General features: G+C 42.8%; 1 protein-coding gene across 1 annotated transcript in view; it reads right to left on the bottom strand.

Moving 5' to 3' along the window:
* RABEPK (Rab9 effector protein with kelch motifs) overlaps positions 1-21,911 on the bottom strand; it is a 188,536-nt gene that overhangs the window by 127,874 nt on the left and 38,751 nt on the right. Inside the window, exon 3 of the mRNA XM_018570994.1 lies at positions 20,284-20,441. Within this exon, the coding sequence (XP_018426496.1) occupies positions 20,284-20,441 (158 nt within the window). The remainder of the gene's footprint in view (positions 1-20,283; positions 20,442-21,911) is intronic.

The following is a 21,911-nucleotide window of genomic DNA, read 5'->3' as shown; positions in this document are numbered from 1 at the left end:
TTATCTTGTATTTTATACTGAATTTGGTATAGCAGGTACATGTCCATGATTTAGAAAAACATTATTATTTATTAAACACCAGACACAACTTACTTTTGTTCCAGTGATGAACACAGTCTCACACACTCAATCACAGATACCAGAATCTCAGAACATGTAGCAAGCAGAAAGTAGGCTTGCACTCTTGTACAGACACCTCCTGCGCCTTTCCTGTGAACATGTCCTGCCCCACACCCTAGCGTCATAATGTGCATAGCTTTCACTGCACTGCTCCAATGCTGTGGGTGAAAGAAACTTGTGATGAAAGACCAGAGTAGCCAATGCAGTAGCGAAAGGAGAGCAAAGGTACTATTAGCTGTGGGGGCTGAGATATTGAAGCAATAAACATAAAGCAGGCACTCAGAAATAAATGGACTGGGTGGTAAAGCAACCCATATAGCGGTCACACCAGGCATGACCTGGCCAGCTGTAGGATCAGTGGTTGAGAACCACTGTTGTATAGAAGGATTTGCTTTCTGTGTGGAAGCAGTGGTTTCCTTGCAAAGTTCTGATACATTCTCGTCATCAGTCCGAGCTAGATCTCTCTAAGTAGCAGCGAGTGTGAGCATTGATGATTGCAGAGCTATATGTCTGGCTCAGCCGAGGGCATGTTGGACCTCTGAGAAGGCAACTGAGTCCACATAGAGAGCAAGAGTCCTTCTCTCCAGCAAGCGGGAAAGGGACAGGAAATGCCGAAAGTGCCATCTTTCGGCCGAAATTACGGTGCACCCATGGTTTCTCTCCTCCCTGCTGGACGCTGCTCTGTGTCCTCTCTGACATAGCACAGCGCCCAGCAGGGAAGAGAGAAACTGTCAGGAAGCCGAGAGGTGCACAGGAGGAGAGCGCTGTGAGCGGCCGACGTGTCACAAGTACCGCCCCGCTCGGCTGTGACAGATCAGATCAGGAGAGTGGTGTAGGGGCGGAGCCAGCTGTCCCCATAAAAATTGACAACGTTGTCAACCACTTCATACAAATAAAATCATACCGTCCACTTCCACAGACCTGAAAAAGTCACAAAGTTGCCTTTGGACATTCCATGTTTGTTTATATCTTTCACCAGAAAGACTTTTACATTTGGTGATCTAGCGCCTAGTTACATATTGGATACAAAGAGGATAGTGGTGGTCCTATTGAAATGTAATATTTCATCCAGTGGTGAGACAACATTTCATGGTTATATACAAAAGGTAGAGGAAATACTCTGGAGGAACACAATCTGCATTTAAGTAATTGTGCTTATAGGACTGCACAATCTAATAATGTCCTAAAGATCTTGCATTTATTGGTTATGATGGCCATCAGTATGTTTAATAGAGCTTGAGCAGTGTGGAAGTGGACGGTTTGATTTTATTTGTATGAAGTGGTTGACAACGTTGTCAATTTTTATATGGAAGTTTTTGGTGATGGTGTTGCTTTTGCAAAGATGTTGAATCCATTTTTTATGATAAATGAAGGATAACAGGCCAGAAGTTTAAAAGTTATTTGGTTGTTAAGTAACCTTTTTGACCATTTTTTTGTCTATGAAAAGGTGGTAAATTTCTTTTTTCTACAAACTACGTATAAGATTACTGACCAAAGTGATACAAACAGCATATTTTGCTGGATTCATTAGAGTGGTAGTGTTTTTTACATTTTTTTTAATATCTGAAAATATCTGAAAAAATATTTGCTTGCAATGCTTTAGAAAAAAATAGTATTTCACAAAAAATAAACTCCCATTGCAGGGGACGCCTGAAAGTGCAGACTTCTGGGAAAAGCAGAGAACCAATCACACATACAGAAAATTATATTCCTGAGGGCATTCTGTACACCAAGGGTGTATGTAACATCTCTAGGTTACTATATTGCAAAGAAGTGTCTTCTGAATTTTTTTTTTAAGTTCTATAAAATTACATCTGCATCTGCAAATTGAAACAGAAAGTTAACTTTTAAAAGCATTAGGCATCTTGCACAGAGACACCGCTCCCCATACACTGTAAATGACAGTCTAATCCCAATGGCAGAGAGCCCCAAGTGCAGCATACAGCCTTACATTAAAGTCACTATGTATTAAAGGCACTAAATATACACATGCATGTGCACGGGTGTAAAATTTTGGACGCATACTGGATGTGTCCAAGATCTTATGCCCGTGCAGGTTTACGTAGGGCCCATAAATATCCGCCAACAACAACATACAGCCATTTATTTTAATGTGAGACTGTACACAGCACCTGGGGCTTTCTGCCAATGGGAATACACCAGCTTTTATAGGGTACAGGTACAGGAGCCCGTGTGCAAGAGCCCTTAAATTACAAAATTATTTGTGTACCAATTAAACCAGGATTTTTGTCTTCCCTGTAAAATCATTTTCTTGGAGTATATGACAGGACACAGGGAGTTAATTTTTAGACCACTGGATTATGCAGCTATTTTTAGGTGATTGGACACTGGCAAATCAATCAATTAAAGCTGCAGGACAGCCCTGCATTACCCTTTCTACTCTCAGCCTGCCTAACTTTTGTAGCAAGCACTACAGAGTGAAATCAAAGAGGACAGAGGGGAGGTTACAAAAAAAAAAGTCTGGTTTCTTGATCGTACATCACAGAAAGAAGCCAGTTAATTGCAGTCCAACAGAGGGGCAGGCAACACAGCCAAACAACTGCTAACAGGCCCAAGGAAAAGAAAAAGCATCTCTTCTGATGTTGCCTTACACCCCACTATCCGTGCCACGCTTCAGGTTGTTAGATCAATCAAGTCCTCTTGGAGACCCAGAATTTCTCCTGGGTTTGAATATAGCTAACTTTCACAGATTACTAAAAGGAAAATACATTTTGAGTACTAGATTTGATGGTCAGTGGCTCTTCCTTTTATTGATACACAGCCACGAGGCATAGGACAGACAAACTGGTTAGTAGGTTTTGTGCAGGAATGGCATCCAGACTCGAGATGCTTTTAGTGCAGGACACTATTAATCAGTTGGTGATAGGAGGCCAGGATCATAACCCGGCTGAATATTTTTTTGCACACGACCTCTACCTCTAGGTCTAACTATACAACATCCTCCACTAGACATTTGCCTAATACAGCCAGAGGATGCATACCCCTACTTTGGCATCAACCACATGGGCCTTCCTTACAACTGTGGATTTCTAAAGTTAATGAGGTATATGAAATGGAAGACTTGACTTCCTCGTTGCATAACATGGAAGACTTGTTTAATTCGACCTGGAGACCTTGTCTTTATTTTAGGGACTCAGATGCGTATCCGAGGGTATTGCTCTCTACAAGAACCCCTTCCTCTTGAGTGGGGTGTATTATGTTGCTTCTAGTAGACCTTGCTGTGCTGGGAGTGTGATTTCCTTCTTGAAAATACTGTCACTTGTGTCCCTGGGGATCCGGGATTCTTTGAGTTCTTTGGTTCCTATATTCCTCTCTTGCTCTCTGTCTAATCTTTTGCCCTACTTCTTGCTTCTTTTTTTGGTGTACTACTGTCTTTGCTTTTGCTTTCCTTGCTTCTTCCTACTACAATATCAAGCCCTGCAGGGCCTGTTTCTGGCATTCTTCACCATTCAGTCCCTTAGTAATAGTATTTTTGACACTTATAACATGATATGATAGTCAGTTTTTGTACTTTACTACACTTACTGATAGAGCTGCAACCAATGATTATTTTTTGATTAATCGGATAAAAAAAATTAAACAAATACCATCCTTAAATGAAAATACACAAATGCAGTGTTACAAACATAAAGTTTACTTCAGAAAAAAACTGCATGCACACTTTTTTGCAATCACACTGTACTGGAACAGCATTGTGGTACCATGAGCTCCAGTGCAGGCGATCACATAGTGGGTGGGAGGCGTGTTTGGGGTGCTATTGAAGTGAATGGCACTGCAACACACCTCCCGCAGCAGAATTTGTCTTTTTGACTTTTTTTCCGTCTTTTATAATTTGTTTTAAAATAATTGTATTGTAAGCACATGGCGCTTGAATAGCGTCAGCCAGGGAGTGAAAGCTGCCAGAGGCAAGATTCCTCAGACAGCAGCTGAATGTAAATACAGCAGATAGGCTGGCTATTGGATCAGCCCTCTATTAGCCATTTCAAATTGCAATAGCTAATAGCAGGCTGGCTGTTGCAACTGCCCACTGCTTGCTGTGCCCTCCTCCCAGTGTGGAGGAGAGAGCTAGGGGATCCAACCAACTAAAAAATTATGAGAATAGTTGGCAACTATTCTCATTATCGATTATTCGATTTGTTGGATGCCGCCCTATTTACCGACCTGTTCGCATTATTAATTTTAAGGTTTCTGTGTTTGATGCTTTTTTGATGTCTTTTTTTTAAACTTGCGGATGTAAGCCATCTGGTCCCAGAGATTTATTAGCGTTAAGCTTTTCTAGATTTTTTTCTCACCTTGTCCTCCGTTAGCCACTGGGCTTCCACTAGTCCATTATTAGTATAGTTTTTACTTTGTTTATTATATCCATCTCGCTCGCCCGTAAAAAAAGAAGACAAGGAAGTGTTCAATATGCTTTCTCCATGTCAATTGTAACCAGCTTTCCCTGCTCATCTTTTTTGGAGCCTATGTGTGCCATCTCTACTTTTTTACTATTTATGTATTTGTAGAACTTTTGGAGGTTACTTTTACTTTCTATAGCGATTTGTTCCTCATGGCCAGTTTTTGCTACTCTAATGTTTTTTTTGCATTTTGTGTTACATTCCTTGTAGTGCTTGAATGCCATTTGTGACCTTCCATCTTGTACTTTTTAAGGGCCCATTCACACCATGTGCCGACCAGATCCAGAGCAGAATTTTTTTTGTCTGGTCCAAAAACGCATCCCCATTAGTTACAATGGTAAAATGTGAAGCTAGTTCACACCACTGCGTTCAGTTCCAGAACGTTTAAGAAAAATACTGCATGCACCATTTTCTCTGGTCTGGAACGCTCCAAAATGCATGTAAACGCATGCAAAAGCACTAGAATGCACTAGAAAGTCAATGTGACTAAAAAAAACCCCCAAAAAACCCCAGAATGCAGATCTACACAGCAACAACTTGCTTTTCACCTTTAAATAACTGGACGTTGGTAGTCCTGTAGAATGATAGCGGCACCCTCTACCCCCTCCATGTCAGCTTATTTTCTTTCCCGCCACAATCTGAGTGAGGTAACAGAATGGAGCGGGACGAACAGGGCCTTTGAATGTCAACAGACTGCACTGTGTGACATATCACGAAATTCGCCTGCATCAATGTTGGTGACTGATCACTCCTCTAGAGACAGCCCAATACCAGCATCTGATGACATATCTTTGCCTGCTAGCTTCAAGACTTCTGTAGTTTCAGAGCAATTACCTTCTTTCACTGCCCCATATGTGAAAGGTCACACTATAGCAACTCAAGCACTGCTGGCTGACATTCCTAATAAACAAGACTGGGCCATATTTGCCACACAACTCACACAAGTGCTGCTAGATGAACTCAGGGAGGTTAAAGACTTCTTATCCTCCCTTCTTCCTTGGGTCGACAGTCTGGAAACCTCCCTAACTGCGATGGAGGAAAGGCTGACGCGCATAGAAAATGATCACCAAAGGCGTGAACACCAGTTTGTGTCCATCCAGCCACGTCAGGACAATTTAGAAAATTGTAGCAGGAGAAATAATTTAAAACTTCGAGGCATTCCTGAAGCCATGACTGGTTCAGATTTGAAATCTATTGTACAAGCTATCTTTAACAAGATCCTTGACCGAGAACAGAAATGGAACTTGATAGAGTACATGGCATCCAAATATCAAGTCCTAAAGATCCGACCAGACCCAGAGACACCCTCTGCAGACTACACTTATTTACTTTAAAAGAGGAGATCCTACGTAAGGCCTGGACATTGGGTTCTGTGGAGTTTGATGGAGCCCATATCCAAATTCTTCCGGATTTATCAAGGCGTACATTACAAATGCGCCACATGCTTAAACTATTGCTGGATAAAATCATTAACTATGGAGCAACTTATCGATGGGGCTATCCCTTTCATCTTCAGATTCGTAGGAGGTGATGAAATCTTTGCTCTCTATTCGCCAGGACAACTTTAGGATCTTTCTCGTTTTTTGGACATACCTGCCTTTGCGGCTCCAGATTGGACTGATCTAGTCTCTACTACATCCTTACCTCCTTCACTTCGATCTCAAACATTCAGACAGTTAGGTCACAGCAAGGGAATCCTAGATCCTTGCCATTAAATACCTGCTGGCTTCCACTTCCTAATATGACACGTCTTCAGTTTTTAAACTCACAATATTCCGTGAGTCTTCTTACGGATCTGTTCTCTTCCTACAATTTGACTTCCTATTGTGGATCACACTATAGTGGTTTCCTCAAGTGGTCTTCTAATTATTGACTGTCTTATGCCTACCCCGTACTAGTTTATTCCATGATCCCTCAATCACCCTGTGGTTAATCCACGGGGTGATTACATTTTTGCTCCCATTTCATGAGAGATATTGATCACAATTGTCATGCTATTTGTTTCATATGCTATGTTGATGAACTGGGACAGGCCTTTTTTTCCTCTAGTTAGATTAGAGACCCCTATAAAGGTAGTGTGTTAATCTACTAAAGGGTCGGTGATAATTTTTCCGGTCTGATTCTCCGACCACAACTCTCCTGAGCCCCAACCTTGTTAGGCCCATTCTGTTGCTGTGTCTTAGTATTTTGTACTTAATCTTTACCTTGGGAATGACAATTACTTTGCGATTGCCTTCCTCATTCCCCTCATAGGACTCTTCATCCTGATACACCCCTGTTGATATTGGGAGTGTATGAGAGATTGAAGCTGGACCATATTTGGTCATTAACCCTTTCACTGCCAAGCCCTCCAGAACATTTTTCAAATCAGCTGGCCAAGCCATTTTTGCAATTTTTTCCTACTGATTTGATTTTCAACTGCTGGGTTGCTAGGGTTTGTAAAAGACCCCCCAAACCATATATTTTCTGAAAGCGCAGGCCCGGTAGAATAAAAAGATGGTGATACTAAATTTGTAGGCCCTGCGATAATTGCGTAAATGTTTCTCAAATTAATATTAAACCGATAAAAATACACAATTCAATTGTTAAAACACACCAAAATCAGTATACGTGCACAAAAAAAATAATAATTTCTGACTAAATCTAAAAGATACAACTGTATTGAGTTAATAAATAACAAATATTAGCAAATTTGTAATTGCGCCTTTTTGCGAAAAGGTAAAAAAATTAAGGTATGCAAAACTGTAACTAATCGACTTATGCTTGATGTGTCATTACACTGAGAACCCGGCGGAGCCGCTGTGATAACTCGGCAGCTCCGCCAGGTTCTCAGTGTGTAATGACAGTTCAGCATCTCCTGGCTATCTATTAACCAGGGGACGCTGGACTGTCATTACACACGGAGAACCCGGCGGAGCCGCCATGATATCACGGCGGCTCCGCCGGGTTCTCAGTGGGTAATGACAGTTCAGCATCTCCTGGTTACCTAGTAACCAGGGGACGCTGGACTGCCATTACACACCGAGAACCTGGCGAAACCGCCATTATATCCCAGCGGCTCCGCCAGGTTCTCAGTGTGCAATGACAGTTCAGCATCTCCTGGTTACCTAGTAACCAGGCACCCTGGACTGTCATGAGAGCTTGTCGGAGCCGGCTTTGATATGACCGCCGGTTCCGACAAGCTCTCATTTTAATGACAACTGGTCCCGTGCAATAGAAAAAGTTTGGCGGAGCTAGCTGTCACTGCTAGCTCCGCCCAATCATTTTCTCCTTTTTCTCTACTTTTTCTATTCTGCTCGGTACCATAGAGGTACCGAGCAGAATAGAATAACTGAGCCGAAGGGCGCTCTCCGGCATTCGGCTATTCACTCACTGCTGTTTGGGCCCTATGAGAATAGGCCGAACAGCAACGAGTAGCCTGCCGGAGGATCCAGATGTTGGATTAGCTGAGTCAAACTCCTTCTGCCCTTCGGCCGACCCGAACCCAGCCGCAGCAAGCCGTTGTACGGCTGATTTCAGTCGCTGTACGGCTGAAACCAGCTGTACAAGCCTGAAGTGAATAGCTGAAAGGCGTTCGGCTCATTTCACTTCGGGTTGGTTATTCACACGACTGCCTTCGGCAGCTTTGTGAATAACCCCCTATGTGTCCCCAGTTATTTACAAACACTGGAGTGATCACACAATCACTCCGGTGTTTGTGCTGCACAGAGGATCGGTAAATATCAAATGATACTTATCGATCCCCCGCTCGGTCACGCACAGATTTCCTGTCATCTGGAAACTGACAGGATGACAGCGTCTCCGTTCTCCTCACCGCCCAGCCATCCTGAAACTTGTGGCTTCTCCCCGCCAGCCGACGCTTACTCCTCCGCCCCACCCCCCAACCCTGGAGATTTTTTTATGATCCCCGTTGCCACAGCCCCTACAAGCGGTTGTGTTGGTGTTTGTGTTGTGATAAAATGATACAGGCGTATATTTATTGCAACACAAAGATCACAACGCATGGCAATGCGTCACAAAGCTTTGCCAATGCGCTGCCACAGTTAATTTTTTTTTTTTAAAGAAATACATTTACAAAATCATGCACTGTGATGCGTTCTAACAACGCACTGCAGCGCATGTGCATGTCGTACACCTCAATATGTGTATGTTATGTGGGGGGAGTGAGGGTTTGTGCTTTTTTTAACATTTTTTAAAAAAATGTAATTTTATTTATTTTATATTTATTTTTTAATAATTTTTTATTTCATTTTTTTACTGTTGGGGGGGCTGCAGTGAAATATCTGGGGTCTAAATAGACCCCTGACATTTCCCTTTTGAAATAGAAAAAGAAATTGAGGACATAAGTCCTCAATTTTTTTTCTGCAGCCCCAGCACATTCCGATCGGAACACCGCTCGGCCATCCTGAATTGCGGCCAGCCGCCGCTTGGTCCCCCGACCCGGTGATTTTTTTACGGATCCCCGCTGCCACAGACCCTGCAAGCAGCGGGGATCCATGGAGTCTCTCATCCCTCCCTGGGGTGGCTCCAGGGAGACATGAGAGACTCCAGATGGCGGCGGCCGGCAGCAGCGGTGCTTTTTGATGATAGCAGTCATCATGAGCTTACCAGCAGACCATGAGCTTATAGTAGAACTGTAAATGCCAGGTCCGTATGGCATACTGAGCTGGCCAGCCAGAAGCACTTTTGTACCTCCGTATGCCGTACGTCCTTGGCAGCGAAAGGGTTAATAGATTAATGTTCACACTTTTTTTTCTCTCTAATTTTTTAAATTCCTATTTTTATTTTCCTTCTGATCCACACACCAAGGGGTAGAATTAGATCACTCCACTTTTCCTCTTCTCCTAAACATATACTATCTGCTCCTTTTCTTGGTCTACACCCTCTATCCCATAGGACTAGCCAAGGCCGATATTAAAAATGTTTCTCTTAATGCCAAGGGCTTAAATTCCCCTCAGAAAGGATACACTATATTAACGGAACTTTAAAGGCGTGGGTGGCCTTTACACAAGGACGCACTTTCAATTAGCTAAACCCCCCAAATTTTCGAACTTCCGCTTCCCGTTGGGAAATCATAGTACTAATTCACAGTCTAAGGCCCCATTCACATGTAGCGACTTATCACGCGATTGCCGACGGAGAAGTTTGCGCTACCGTCGCTGGATCGTCGCCCCGAAAGTCGCGCTATCCCGGCCGCTGCAAAGGTAAGTCGCTACATGTGAATGGGGCCTAAAACTAAAGGGGGTTAGTATCTGTAAAAAATAAGTCAAGGCAACTTGACTTTTATTTTTCTTGAAGACGTTTCACAGGTCATCTAACCAGCTTTCTCAATTCTGAATGACTTGTACAAAAATTATCTGGGAATAAATATGGTGAATGTTGTTCCAATCCACATATTCTGTTTGTCACAACCAGGTGTTGATTGCAATTGCATAATTGCAGCTAGGTGTTAGCTGCAATTATGTAGCTAGGTGTTAGCTTCAAATTTCACCCAAATTCGTTCAAGCCTATAACTCTATTCTAGATGGCCATCATTTCCCTACTGACACTCTTCGAGCAAATATCGCAGTCATCCCCAAAGAGGGCAAGGATGCAGCTTCCTGTGCCAATTATCGCCCCATTTCTCTTTTAAATCTAGATCCTAATATGTTTATCAAGATCTCAGCAAACAGAATTCTTCCTCATCTACAATCCCTTATCCACACAGATCAAACTGGCTTTTTACCTTCACGGGAAGCGAAAAAGAACACAAAAAGATCCTTAACGTTAAAGTGACATTAAACCCTCAGATTTTTTAACATAAACCAATACTGTAATGTGTGCCTTACTGTAATCCATGGTTGTTTCCCTTCCCTTTGCTGCTCTTCCTTTTAAATCCTTCTCTCTTCTCATGCTTGGGGAGAACTTCCCTTTGCAGCTGAGTGCCTCTTCCTGTAGTGCTGGCTGAGGTTGTCAACCTGCACACAGACACCATGTATCCATTTCAGAGACAAGACAGTCTGCTGCAAAACAGAAGTTCTGCCCAGCACGAGAAGAGATACAGATTTAAAAGGAAGAGCAGCAAAGAGAAGGGAAACAACCATGGATTACAGTAAGGCACACATTACAGTATTGTTTTATGATAAAAAATCTGAGGGTTTAATGTGACTTTAAGTTAAGTGCAATAATAATGCACTTGGTGCATTCTTTTAAAATCCCTATGTGCTTACTCTCAAACACTGAAAAAGTGTTTAAAAGGGTAAATTGGGCTTTCTTGAAAACTTCTTCCAAACACATCGGGATGGGAAACAACATGTGCAGGTGGTTGGAAGCTACTTACTCGACACCCACGGCAGCGGTCAAAGCCAATGACACTCTTTCTCCATTCTTTCCGCTTTCTAATAGAACTAGACAAGGGTGCCCCCTATCGCCTCTCATCTTCATTTTGACATGGGAGCCTTTTCTCCGCAATCTTTCTAATAATCCCAATATCCAGGGTCTTTGGGTACAGAGAGTTCATCATAAAGTAGCGGCTTTTGCCGATCTTTTTTTTGTAACTATTTCAGAGACAACCCCTCCCAACTTGTTACATGAATTAGATACATTTGGTGCCTTATTTAATTTATTCATCACAAAACGGAAGCACTCAATATCACACTTACCCCAACCCGTGTGTCTGCACTAAAATCTGCTTTCCCATTTAAATTGGTGACGGAACACATTACATACATGGGCACACGTGTAAAGCCGACCCTTGATTGATTATTCGCAGCTAACTTTCTGCCTCTCTTCCGCCAGATTAAACAAGACCTGTCCAGATGGGTGAACTTGACACACACTTGGTTTGGTAGGAATGCAATATCGAAAATGAACATTCTTCCCAAACGGCTCTACCAATTTCAGATTCTCCCAATTACTATCCCATCTTCTTTTCTGAGATGTGAGGAGGGTCTTATGACACATTTGGGCAAATTTACCCCCTTGTATATCTTTTAAGCCAGTGGTTCTCAACCTGTGTAACCTCAGGACCCACATTAAGCCTGCCGTGATTGACTCAGTGCTGAGCCAATCAGTGCTGAGCCAATTCATTAATACAAAGCCTGTATGAATGAATAGAAAGCCTGCCGTAATTGGCTCAGCGCTGAGCCAATCACGGCAGGCTTTCTATCCATTAATACAAGCCTGCTGTGATTGCGCCGCGACCCGTGATGCTGCCGTGATGGCGCCGCGACCCACTCCAGAAGGGCTCGCGACCCACTTTTGGGTCGCGACCCATGAGTTGAGAACCACTGCTTTAAGCTATTGCTGTTAATGAAGATGAATAGAGGGGTGGGTTTCCCGGATCCCATTTCCTATTATCAAGCTTCACATCTCTCTAGGATTTTGGAATGGTCACAGAACTCTTCACAAAAGCAATGGATCACATTGGAACAAGCTGCTTCAAAAATACCGCAGAGGGGGATCCCTTGGCTGAAAACACGTCATCTTGGGTCGCTGCACTCTAATCCCTTGATAGGATCAACGGTGAAGGTGTTTCATACAGCGTTTGGGCTGACAAAGCAAAATAAACTAATGTCACCAATGATTCCCATCATCGGACATCCAGATTTCAACCCTAGTTGGAATGATCCCCAATTTACTGTATACGAAATGAGACTTAAAGACTTTGCTTCTGATGTGGGTTTAATTTACTTCAAAGCAATTCGTGCTATGATCGACCCCCATTTAGATCACCGGAGACTACAACTGACTCAAGACCAACTAATTCACATTTTATACTTCGCCCACCGTGCTTCCATTGCTAGTAGAGTTCAGGAACCCTATATATTTATTTCTCGGTGGTATAGGGTTCCCCCGGTTTTACATAGAATATATCCCCACACTTCTTCTACATGTTGGCATTGTGGTACAGCTGAAGGCACTATGCTTCACATATTCTGATCATGTCATAACTTAACTTGTTTCTGGGCAGATACGGGAAATTGTGAAATTGTTAACCAGAGTGGACCTGGGGGCGGGACCTGCAGCCTACCTTACTAAACTCTCGAAAAAGAGATCTCTTTTGATTCACCTCCTGAATGCAGCAAAACAATGCATCCCGGCTCTCTGGAAATAGACCTGTCCCGCAACCTGAGCCTTATAGTTCTCTAAAATAAGGACAATAGAGTGTATGGAAAATCTCACAAATTTCTTGAACCATCGGGAAAAGGAGTTTAATTTAGCTTGGTTCTATTGGCATAAATGCACATTCTCTGAAGAGTGCACAAATACCATGCAAAAATGTAACTCCTCTGGTGACTTGATCTGACTGCGAAATTGTTCAGGTTTTTTTTAATGGATGGTTACCTTTCTAGGTTGAGGTATATAGGATATAGCCATTCATTAGCTACCCGTGATTGGGGCATTCTACCTTATTTTACAGGACACCATTATGAGCTTTGAAAGAAGTAAATTTTGTTTAGCTATCATATGCTCTTACAAGCCATTGATCCATTGCCCAGTTATTAACAGAGGTTCAAATTTTTATTTTCAAATCAACCTATTCCTTATAATGACCATTTCTCTTCAAAGGGAAGGAAAAGGGAAGGAAAGGAGGCCAAAAAAGTAAAAAATTAAGCAAATCAGTACCAATACAATAACCTATTTAAAGAAGAATTAGACCCACCAATTTAACTATCTCCTAAAACACAATATTAAATACAAGAGAACAATTTTCATAATTAGCAATGCACTTATTCAAGCTCTCATTAACACTTAGGTCCTAGGACAGCTGGTATTGTGGGCGATTAAATATGCAGCTCCATGGCAACTGTGGTCTAGATAGGGATTAACCTCCCTGGCGGTCTGAATATCTCAGTTTTTCCCCCCCCCCGTTTTTTTTACTTTTAAATATCCTGCCCGTTCCGCCCCCTGCGACGCGGGCGCTCGCAAGGGACGGAACCCAGAAGACAGATGCGGCATCGGCCGGAGGACACAGCAGGGCTCGTGGACAAGTTAAGACGCTACAGTGCAATCCCCAGCGTGGCTCGGGGTTAATGCTTTTGGTATTGCAAATTAACCTCTAGCCACACTCTGAGCCCGTTGATTTGGGTTAGTTCCTGTGTGAGCTGCCTCTGTGTTATATGCTGGATTGGCGGAGCCGAAGCTCCGACAGCTCACTCGCTGCCGTTCGCCCTTATTCTGATAGGGGCCGAAAGGCAGTGAGTAAATAGCCGAATGCTGCCAAGCTATCTCCGTGGTACCTAGCAGAATAGAAAATCATTGAAAAAAGTTTTTTAAAAAGTTGAAAAAAATGTAAATAAATATTAAATTTAAATTACAAAAAACTGTTTCCTATTAGAGTCCTCTAGCAGGTCCCGGCCAATGAACAACTGGACGGCTCCGTCCAGTTGTCATTGTTTAATGACAGGTCATTTGGGGACGCTGATCTGTTATTACAACTGGGCGGAGCCAGCCGTGCGATCACAGCTGGCTCCGCCCAGCTGTCATTTGCGAGGTGTACGGCTGTCACTTCGGCTCGGTCGAGATGAAGCATATGCCTTCGGCTTGGCTGAGCTGCACGGCCGCCTTCGGCAGCTGTACAGGCTTTTCAGTGAATAGCCCGTAGAGCAGCCCTTCGGTTAGACTACGGCTGGATCCTTCAGTACCTTTGTGAATAGACCCCTTAGTTACAGTGACATTGTAGGCCACTTAACCTAACCACCATTAGGTTTTAGAGGAAAAAAATAAAATGTTAGCTTTTTGTATTTAGGCCCAGAAGTACAAAAAAAAATGTTAAAAGTTTAAATTAAAGTCAAAATGTTTTGAATCTATTTCAAATGCTGATCAGTTACAATGAATGCTGCTTCTTGATGTTGAAAAATTACAGTTGCAGAATCAGCTAGTCCTCTTAACACTGGTCCCAATATTCTGTTTTAGGGAGGCTCCTTTACCTTGCATGATCCTATGGAGCCACCCTTGTGTGTGATAGTAAGCGGTGTGTGTCTCCACAAAACACAGACACAGTAAGGCAAACCACTCTGCTGCTCCCCTCCTCCTTCTTCAAGTTAGTAGATGGACAGCTGCTGTAGATTGCTCTGTCCCTTGGGATCTTGTACTGGACAGGAAGGTCAGGGAAGCTGACATGAGAGAGCTGCAGCCAGCAGTTTGTAAGCATGATGACTGTAAGCATGATGACTAAGTGTTTGGGCAGAAATGTAAAGAAATACTTTGCTGGGCAATGTATATTTGTTTGATCTGGATTCCTTATTGAAAAAAAGTTTAAGAGTTTAATACTACTTTAAAGAAAATCTTTTCATAAACTGAAAATGTATAGAACGAATACTGGTTAATCAGGTAAATCTTATGCTATGGTTCTCTTTAAGTGCCAGTTCACACCCGATGTGTTCAGGCTGCGCTAGAAAAAAAAACGCCTTGCCATGGGTGGGCACAGTTCATACCACCGTGTTGCCGTGGCATGTGCTTAAAAAAAAAAAAAAAAAAAAATGTACGGCATGCAGTACTTTTATTTTTAAGCACACCGCAGTGAGACGTGGTACAACCGCATTGCATCACAGTGTGCCCCCAGAACTTAATGAAATCTCACTTGCGATATTTCAATAAATTTCTAACAAAAAAGAAAGAAAGCATCTCGGGCACACACACACACCAGCAGCCATGCGGTTGAGCATGGCTGCTGGTGTGAACAAGTCCTAAGGGTCCTGTCACACCATAAACAGTGCGTTCAGGTGCGGTTCCGAGCCCAGAACGCACTGGATCACATAGATCAAGCCGGGCAGCTTTCTTTTTTCTTTCATTTAAATTTTTATTGTAGTTTTTTTAAGATTGACATACACAAGTAATGTAAACAGTAGAACATCAGGACAGTGCAGAGTGCCACTTCACAATCATATTACAGATAACACATGGAGTTTCTCACTTAGGAAAAAGAAAAAATACAGGGAAGCAGCACATTAATGTAGGGCTGCAACAACTAATCGACATAATCGATTATTGAAAAAGTTGTCAACTATTTCAATCATCGATTAATCGGCTTCCGATTGGTTCCCCCTGTTCACGGCTCCACACACGCTGCGCGCCACACCTCCTCCCCACCTCAGACCCGCCCGCATCCATGCTCCACACGCCACACCTCCTCCCTGCCTCACGCTCACTGCCCGCCCAAATCCACTGTTGGCACAGGGACGCAGGGAGAAGAAATAAGGAGGAGCAGGTGTGGGCGGATGACAGCTGCCGATAGACAGGCCCCATCTCAGAAACAGGTTGCTGGAAGACCGCTCAGGTAAGCCTGCACTTTCCCCACATGGTGCTCTATAATCTGTGGCTTGGATAGTGCGATTTGTATTCCTCTATAGTTGATGGTACATTGTGCTGTATATTATACAGACCAATGTGCCATCAGCTATAGAGTGCTACAAATCCCAGCAATACATTATACACTGTATGTATAATGTATTGCTGGGATTTGTTGTATTCCTATATAGCTGGTGGTATTCTGCATTGCTCTGTATAGAGGACTACAAAACCCAACAATAGTACATTATAGAGCGCAATGCAGAATACCACCAGCTTTAGAGGACTACAACACCCAGCAATAGTACATTATACAGCGCAATGCAGAATACCACCAGCTATAATGTACTATTGCTGGAATTTGTTGTATTCCTCTATAGCTGGCGGTATTCTGCATTGCGCTGTATAATGTACTATTGCTGGGTTTTGTAGTCCTCTATAGCCGGTGCAATTCTGCATTCATTGCTATATAATTTTACACTTTTCATTTCACTATATTGCACACCACACTTTCTTTTTTTTCTTTTTTACTTCCACCGCTCCAAGCTTGCTCCTGTGATGGACTGCAATCTCAATACAAACTAGTAGTCCCATCACCGGAGCCATTTTTAAAAATGTATTTTATTTTCTATCCGATTAACCAACTAATCGAACTTAATAATCGGCTAACTAATCGATTTTGAAAATAATCGTTAGCTGCAGCTCTACATTAATGTACAGCGTGTTGAACATCATTGGAGGAAGATGGGCTTCTTCCTAGCGGCAAAGTGCTAGGCTCATAAATCTGCCTGATTGGAAAAGGTGTGGGTGCCCAGGTCTCTTTATATCGGATATATGGTAGAATGTTTCAGCAGCCCAGAAAGGGAAAAACCAGAAAAATAGACAGTATAGTGGACAACATAAGATATACAGCATCTTATATATGCATAAGGATAAAGACAAGAAAGACAGACATTAGAAGGAGTAGAATCCCTTACCTCAGGAAGGCAGGAAGTATAAGGAACGGTCACGGAGAAAGGCAAGTCTCAGGCTTTTATCTAGCCAGAGAGTCGCCGGAATTCGGCTTTAAGATTGGCTAGATACGACCTGTGTAGTGTAATGGGAATTGCTTGGAATAGGTATAGTAGTCTCGGCAGGATATTCATCTTGAGGAGAGCTGCAAAAAAAACAACAAAAGAACATGAAAGGGCCCGTCACCATCGCAGGTCCTGGACGATAGTCTCCACGATAGGTGCGTAGTTGAGACAGAACAGCTCCGCCTCACATGGTTATCCAGATCCTCCAGATGCCTCCACATGCCAATCAATGTTGCGAACAGTGCAATCTTGCTAAGAGTGGACGGACTGAAGCTCTTCTTCCTGCTTGCGGCCTGTCGGTTCTACTTCACGTAGGCAGCGGCCTATCTCCTGCATGTCTTTCCTCAACTCCGAAACCGCGAAACAGAGCGTCTCTTTAATGTCGGAGGCCACCAAATTTAATTTCGATCAGATCGGGAGATGTAGAAGGTAGGAGAGGTGTGCGTCCGGCAATCCCAGATCGTGGCCACGTACAGTCTGGTGGGGAGGATCATTGGAGGAAGGAGCCGGCGCCATGTTGGGAGTTGCGGGCCTCTGCGAGCGGAAAATATTGGGTACCTGCTTGCCCAGCTAGGTGTTCGAAGGGGCTGGTGGCTTTGCCGGTACCTGCTGTTGCCTGATTTTCCCCATGGCTGCAGGGGGAGGGCAAATGTAGTGTCATATGGGTCTCGGGTAGCTGGAGCTCAGTTAGCAAGTGGCCATCAGTCTCGCGGTGCAAGCCACGCCCCGCAGCTTTCTGGGGCAGGAGAGGGGTGTGTTGATGCCATTCATGTCAATGACACCGCAGACACACACATTATTGGCACCGTCTCCAAATTGCATGAAATAATTGCATTCTAAGTTTGTGATGCTCCTGTAATTTGTAATTAAACTCACCTGTATCAATTAACAGGTGCTGACAATATGAAAAAATCACACCGGCCACCAGTTAAAATAGTGAAAAATTGACTCAACCTTTCTGTTAAATGTCTCTGTGTGCCACATGGAGCATGGAGTAGAGCAAGAGCAGCAAAGAATTGTCTGAGGATTTGAGAAAAGAAATTGTGGAAAAGCATGGACAATCTCAAGGTTACAAGTCCATCTCCAGAGATCTTAATGTTTCTGTGTCCACTGTGCGCAACATTGGTCAATAAATTTACAGCCTGTGGCACTGTCGCAATAGTTGTATAAAAATGACACAATCCATAGTCATAGTTGGCATTCATATTAATGTTAGATGAGAATTTACATAGTTTATTTTCCTTAAGCCATTTGCTCATTGGTATACTATAGCTAATTATTATACTGGCACCTAGTGGTCATTTTGGGTATTGCACCATGTATTTCTGTGTTCCCTCCCATCTATGATGTATTTCCCCTCTCTTCATGAGACCTGCCTTTTCTAGTGTCATGCTGACAGTAACATGACCACATGTTAATCTGCATTGCATGCTTGGAAACATTACTATCTCCGACCTTCAAATACCATCTATTCATTCATCTGCTGTATCCTGTTGTCTGCTGTAACCCTGCTGCACCTTCATAGATGAAAAGGTATTTGGTGAGTTCAGCTATCTGATAAGGATTGTCCGCAGTGATTATATCTGATTATACAGGCCAGACATAGGAGGTCTCAGCAAGGGATAAATCGCTAATACAACAATCGGAGTCAGAATAGCACTTTAGCTAATCTCACTGGATGTGAACAACCGAGAACAATTGATCCAGGGGTGGGGGTAATCACAGCGCCACCCGTCTCAGCTGTCAGGAACTGCACAGAACATCTGTTCTATGTTAGAGGGCAGGTTCCATAAAGAGAGCCCATCACCTCAAAACTATCACATAGGGGCTTTTAAGCTCCTATGTGATGGGAATAAAATTAGGTGGGGAAAAAAGTAAAAAATAAGAAATTTAATTTTTTTTTTAAAAAGTTATAAAAAAGTACAAAATAATAAAATATATAAAAATTATAAAAAAATAAAAGTGATCAGCAGTTGGGAAAAGGAACCCTTCCAATCTGAGAGACCTGGAGCAGTTGTCGAAAGAAGAGTGGTCCAAAATTCCTGTAGAGAGGTGTAAGAAACTCATTGATGGTTACAGGACGTGATTGATTTCAGTTATTTTTTTTCCAAGGGCTGTGCTACCAAATATTAATTGAAGGTGCCAATAATTTTGTCCAGTCAATTTTTGGAGTTTTGCATGGAATGTGTCAGATTTGGGGTTTTTTTCCTAAACTTTTTTGTGCCATACCAATACAAACAAAAGAAATAGACGTGAGAATGCCCAAACATTTGTAATTGCAACAATTTTCTGTGCAAAGTGGTGCATTATCTGACAGAAATGGCAATATTTTTTACCATGACTGTATGTGAAATGTGTCACCAACAGCATAATCACTTGTGTAACATGGACCTCAGTCACTATAGCTGGAAATTACAAAAATATTAACATACATAATAGGGATGCACCGATATATCGGCCGCCGAAACATATCGGCCGAAAATTGCACTTTTGGCTAATTGCTAAGTGTTTGTTACACCTGGTCCTGCACATACTTACCGTATTTTTCTGCCAATACAGCGGCGCATCCCTGCTTTCTTTCCTCCCCGCCGGGCGCTGCTCTGTGTCACCGCGGGGAGGAAACTGACAGCCGTCCGAGCGCTGCGGGAGGAAAGCGCTGTGAGCGGCTGGCGTCTCTCCGCCCACATCGCTCAGCCTCCTATGACAGTCCGGCAGAGCGGTGTGTGGGTGGAGACTGCCCGCGCTGTCACAGAAGGCTGAGCTCTCCTCCCTGCACCGCTTGCTCAGCCTCCTGTGACAGCTGTCAGAAAGGAGAGTAAGCACAAACACTCAGTGATCACTGAGTGTTTGTAGATAATTGAGGACACAGTATGTTTACTATATCCTCAATTATGAATGAATGGGAAGTGATCTACATTACCTCCTGTTCATTCAAAGTTGTAGTTATAGTAAACAAACACACTCTGTTCTCAAGTTATGAATGAACAGGAACACTCAGTATAGAGGATTCCTGTTTATCATTGATAACTGGGGCTGCAGAAAAAGAGATTAAGGACTTTTTGTCCTCAATCTCTTTTTCTATTTTAAAAGGTAAATATTAGGGGTCTATTTAGACCACTAATAATATTTCCCTGAAGCCCCTAAAAGTAAAGTAAAAAATACAAATATTTAATAAAAAAAATGAATAAAAATAAATCTAAAAAATTAAAAAGGTTTATAAAAAAATAAAATATTTGAAAAAAATTTTTAAAAAAAAAACATTTTCGGTTTCGGCCTGACAATTTTTTTTATTTCGGTTTTGTTTTTAAAATTTCCATTTCGGTGCACCTCTAATACATAATGCTAATATCAAAATGTATTACTGTTTTTTTTAAGTAAACATTAGTTATGGGAATTACCTAGATTTATGATGTGAGCATCAGAGAAGCAGCATCCAGGATCAGCTCCACCAATAATAACTATTCTTCCTTTCCCACCTTCTTGATAAGCAGGTAAATACATACATGTCTGACCAACTCGTGGACTTGGAGCAGTTCCACCAGGTACAAAAGCATACCTAAAAGAAAATTGCATATGTTGCTATTTAATAGATATCCAACTCCGGGTACTTACAGGTTCTGTACTACTATATTCTCTAATGGTAATGCCTACAGCGGATTATCAGGGAAAGCAATTTTGAAATGGGAAAACATTGGCACACTATTTTCAGTGTAAAATTAGACAACAATTCATTGCAAATAGCAGCCAAATTACATAATTTTTAAACATTTGTAACATCTGCAAATCATGTGACAATTCTGCATACATTTGCAGCAATGTTTGAAATCACATTGAAACTGCAAACAAAAGTGTTTGTTACACCTGGTCCTGCACATACTTACCGTATTTTTCGCTCCATAAGACGCACTTTTTTCCCCCCAAAAGGAGGGGGAAAATGTGCCTGCGTCTTATGGAGCGAATCCCGACGCCCGAGACATGCAGTTTCGGGCGCCGGGCGAGTAGTAGGAGCCACTGCTCGTTTAATACGAGTGATCTAATGAGATCACTCGTATTAAAGCCGAGCAGCAGCTGCGGCGATCATGTTCAGCAGTAGGAGCCACTGCTCGTTCAATACAAGTGATCTAATGAGATCACTCGTATTAAAACCGAGCAGCGGCAACGATCGAGATCACCATAGAGCAGACGAAGAACGGACTTTCTTTGTCCGCTCTGTGTGATCACTGAGACCGTGGCGCTGTAATCACAGCGCCACCTGTCTCAGCGGTCACTAACTGCAGCTTCTGTCACAGCTTCTGTCATAGAAGCTGTGTCAGAAGCTACAGTCTGTCGAGTGCTCCATAAGGCGCGCCGGACCTCCCTGCGTCCTATGGTCCGGTGCGTCTTATGGACCGCAAAATACGGTATTTTAAGTGCACCTCCAGCTTTGCTGAGGAAAAAAAAAAACAATCCCATCACATTACCAAGACAATCTATACAAAATCACAAACCTTTGCTGCCATTTTGGTGTTTTTTGAACACATCATGATCCACATTTTAGGCTAGAAAATTAAATCCCCCCAAGATTATATATTTTTCTAAAGCAGAGACCCTGTAGAATAAAATGGTGGCAGTTGGAAATTTGTATAGCACAGGATATTGGCGCAACACTTTATCAAAAGAAAGGTTGCAAAGGAAAGACAGAAACTGGTGCTGGTCATCAGAAGGACAGACAGGGTAATCTGGCACTGGGACTGTGAGCATCGAACAGTATGTGGTTTACCACGTGCAAGGGGTCGACACATTGTGGAACAGATGGACAGGTTATTGGGTGGAGCTGGGGAAGACCCAGCTGTCATGGTACACATCAGTACTAAATTACAAAATTAGAGAAAGATGGAATGTGCTAAAGAAAGATTTCAAGGACTTAGGTGCAAGGCTAAAGCAACGGACCTGCAATGCAGTATTTTCCAAGAGGCAAGGGGAGATGAAGTGGCTACGGAACTGGTGTAGAAAAAACTGGAGGAAATATGGGGGGGGGGGGGGGGGG

The sequence above is a fragment of the Nanorana parkeri genome, unplaced genomic scaffold (assembly GCF_000935625.1).
Source record: "Nanorana parkeri isolate BGI_ZX_2015 unplaced genomic scaffold, ASM93562v1 scaffold1650, whole genome shotgun sequence".
NCBI lineage: Eukaryota > Metazoa > Chordata > Amphibia > Anura > Dicroglossidae > Nanorana > Nanorana parkeri.
The sequence above is the reverse complement of the archived record's forward strand: the minus strand, read 5'-3'. Positions and strand labels throughout refer to the sequence as shown.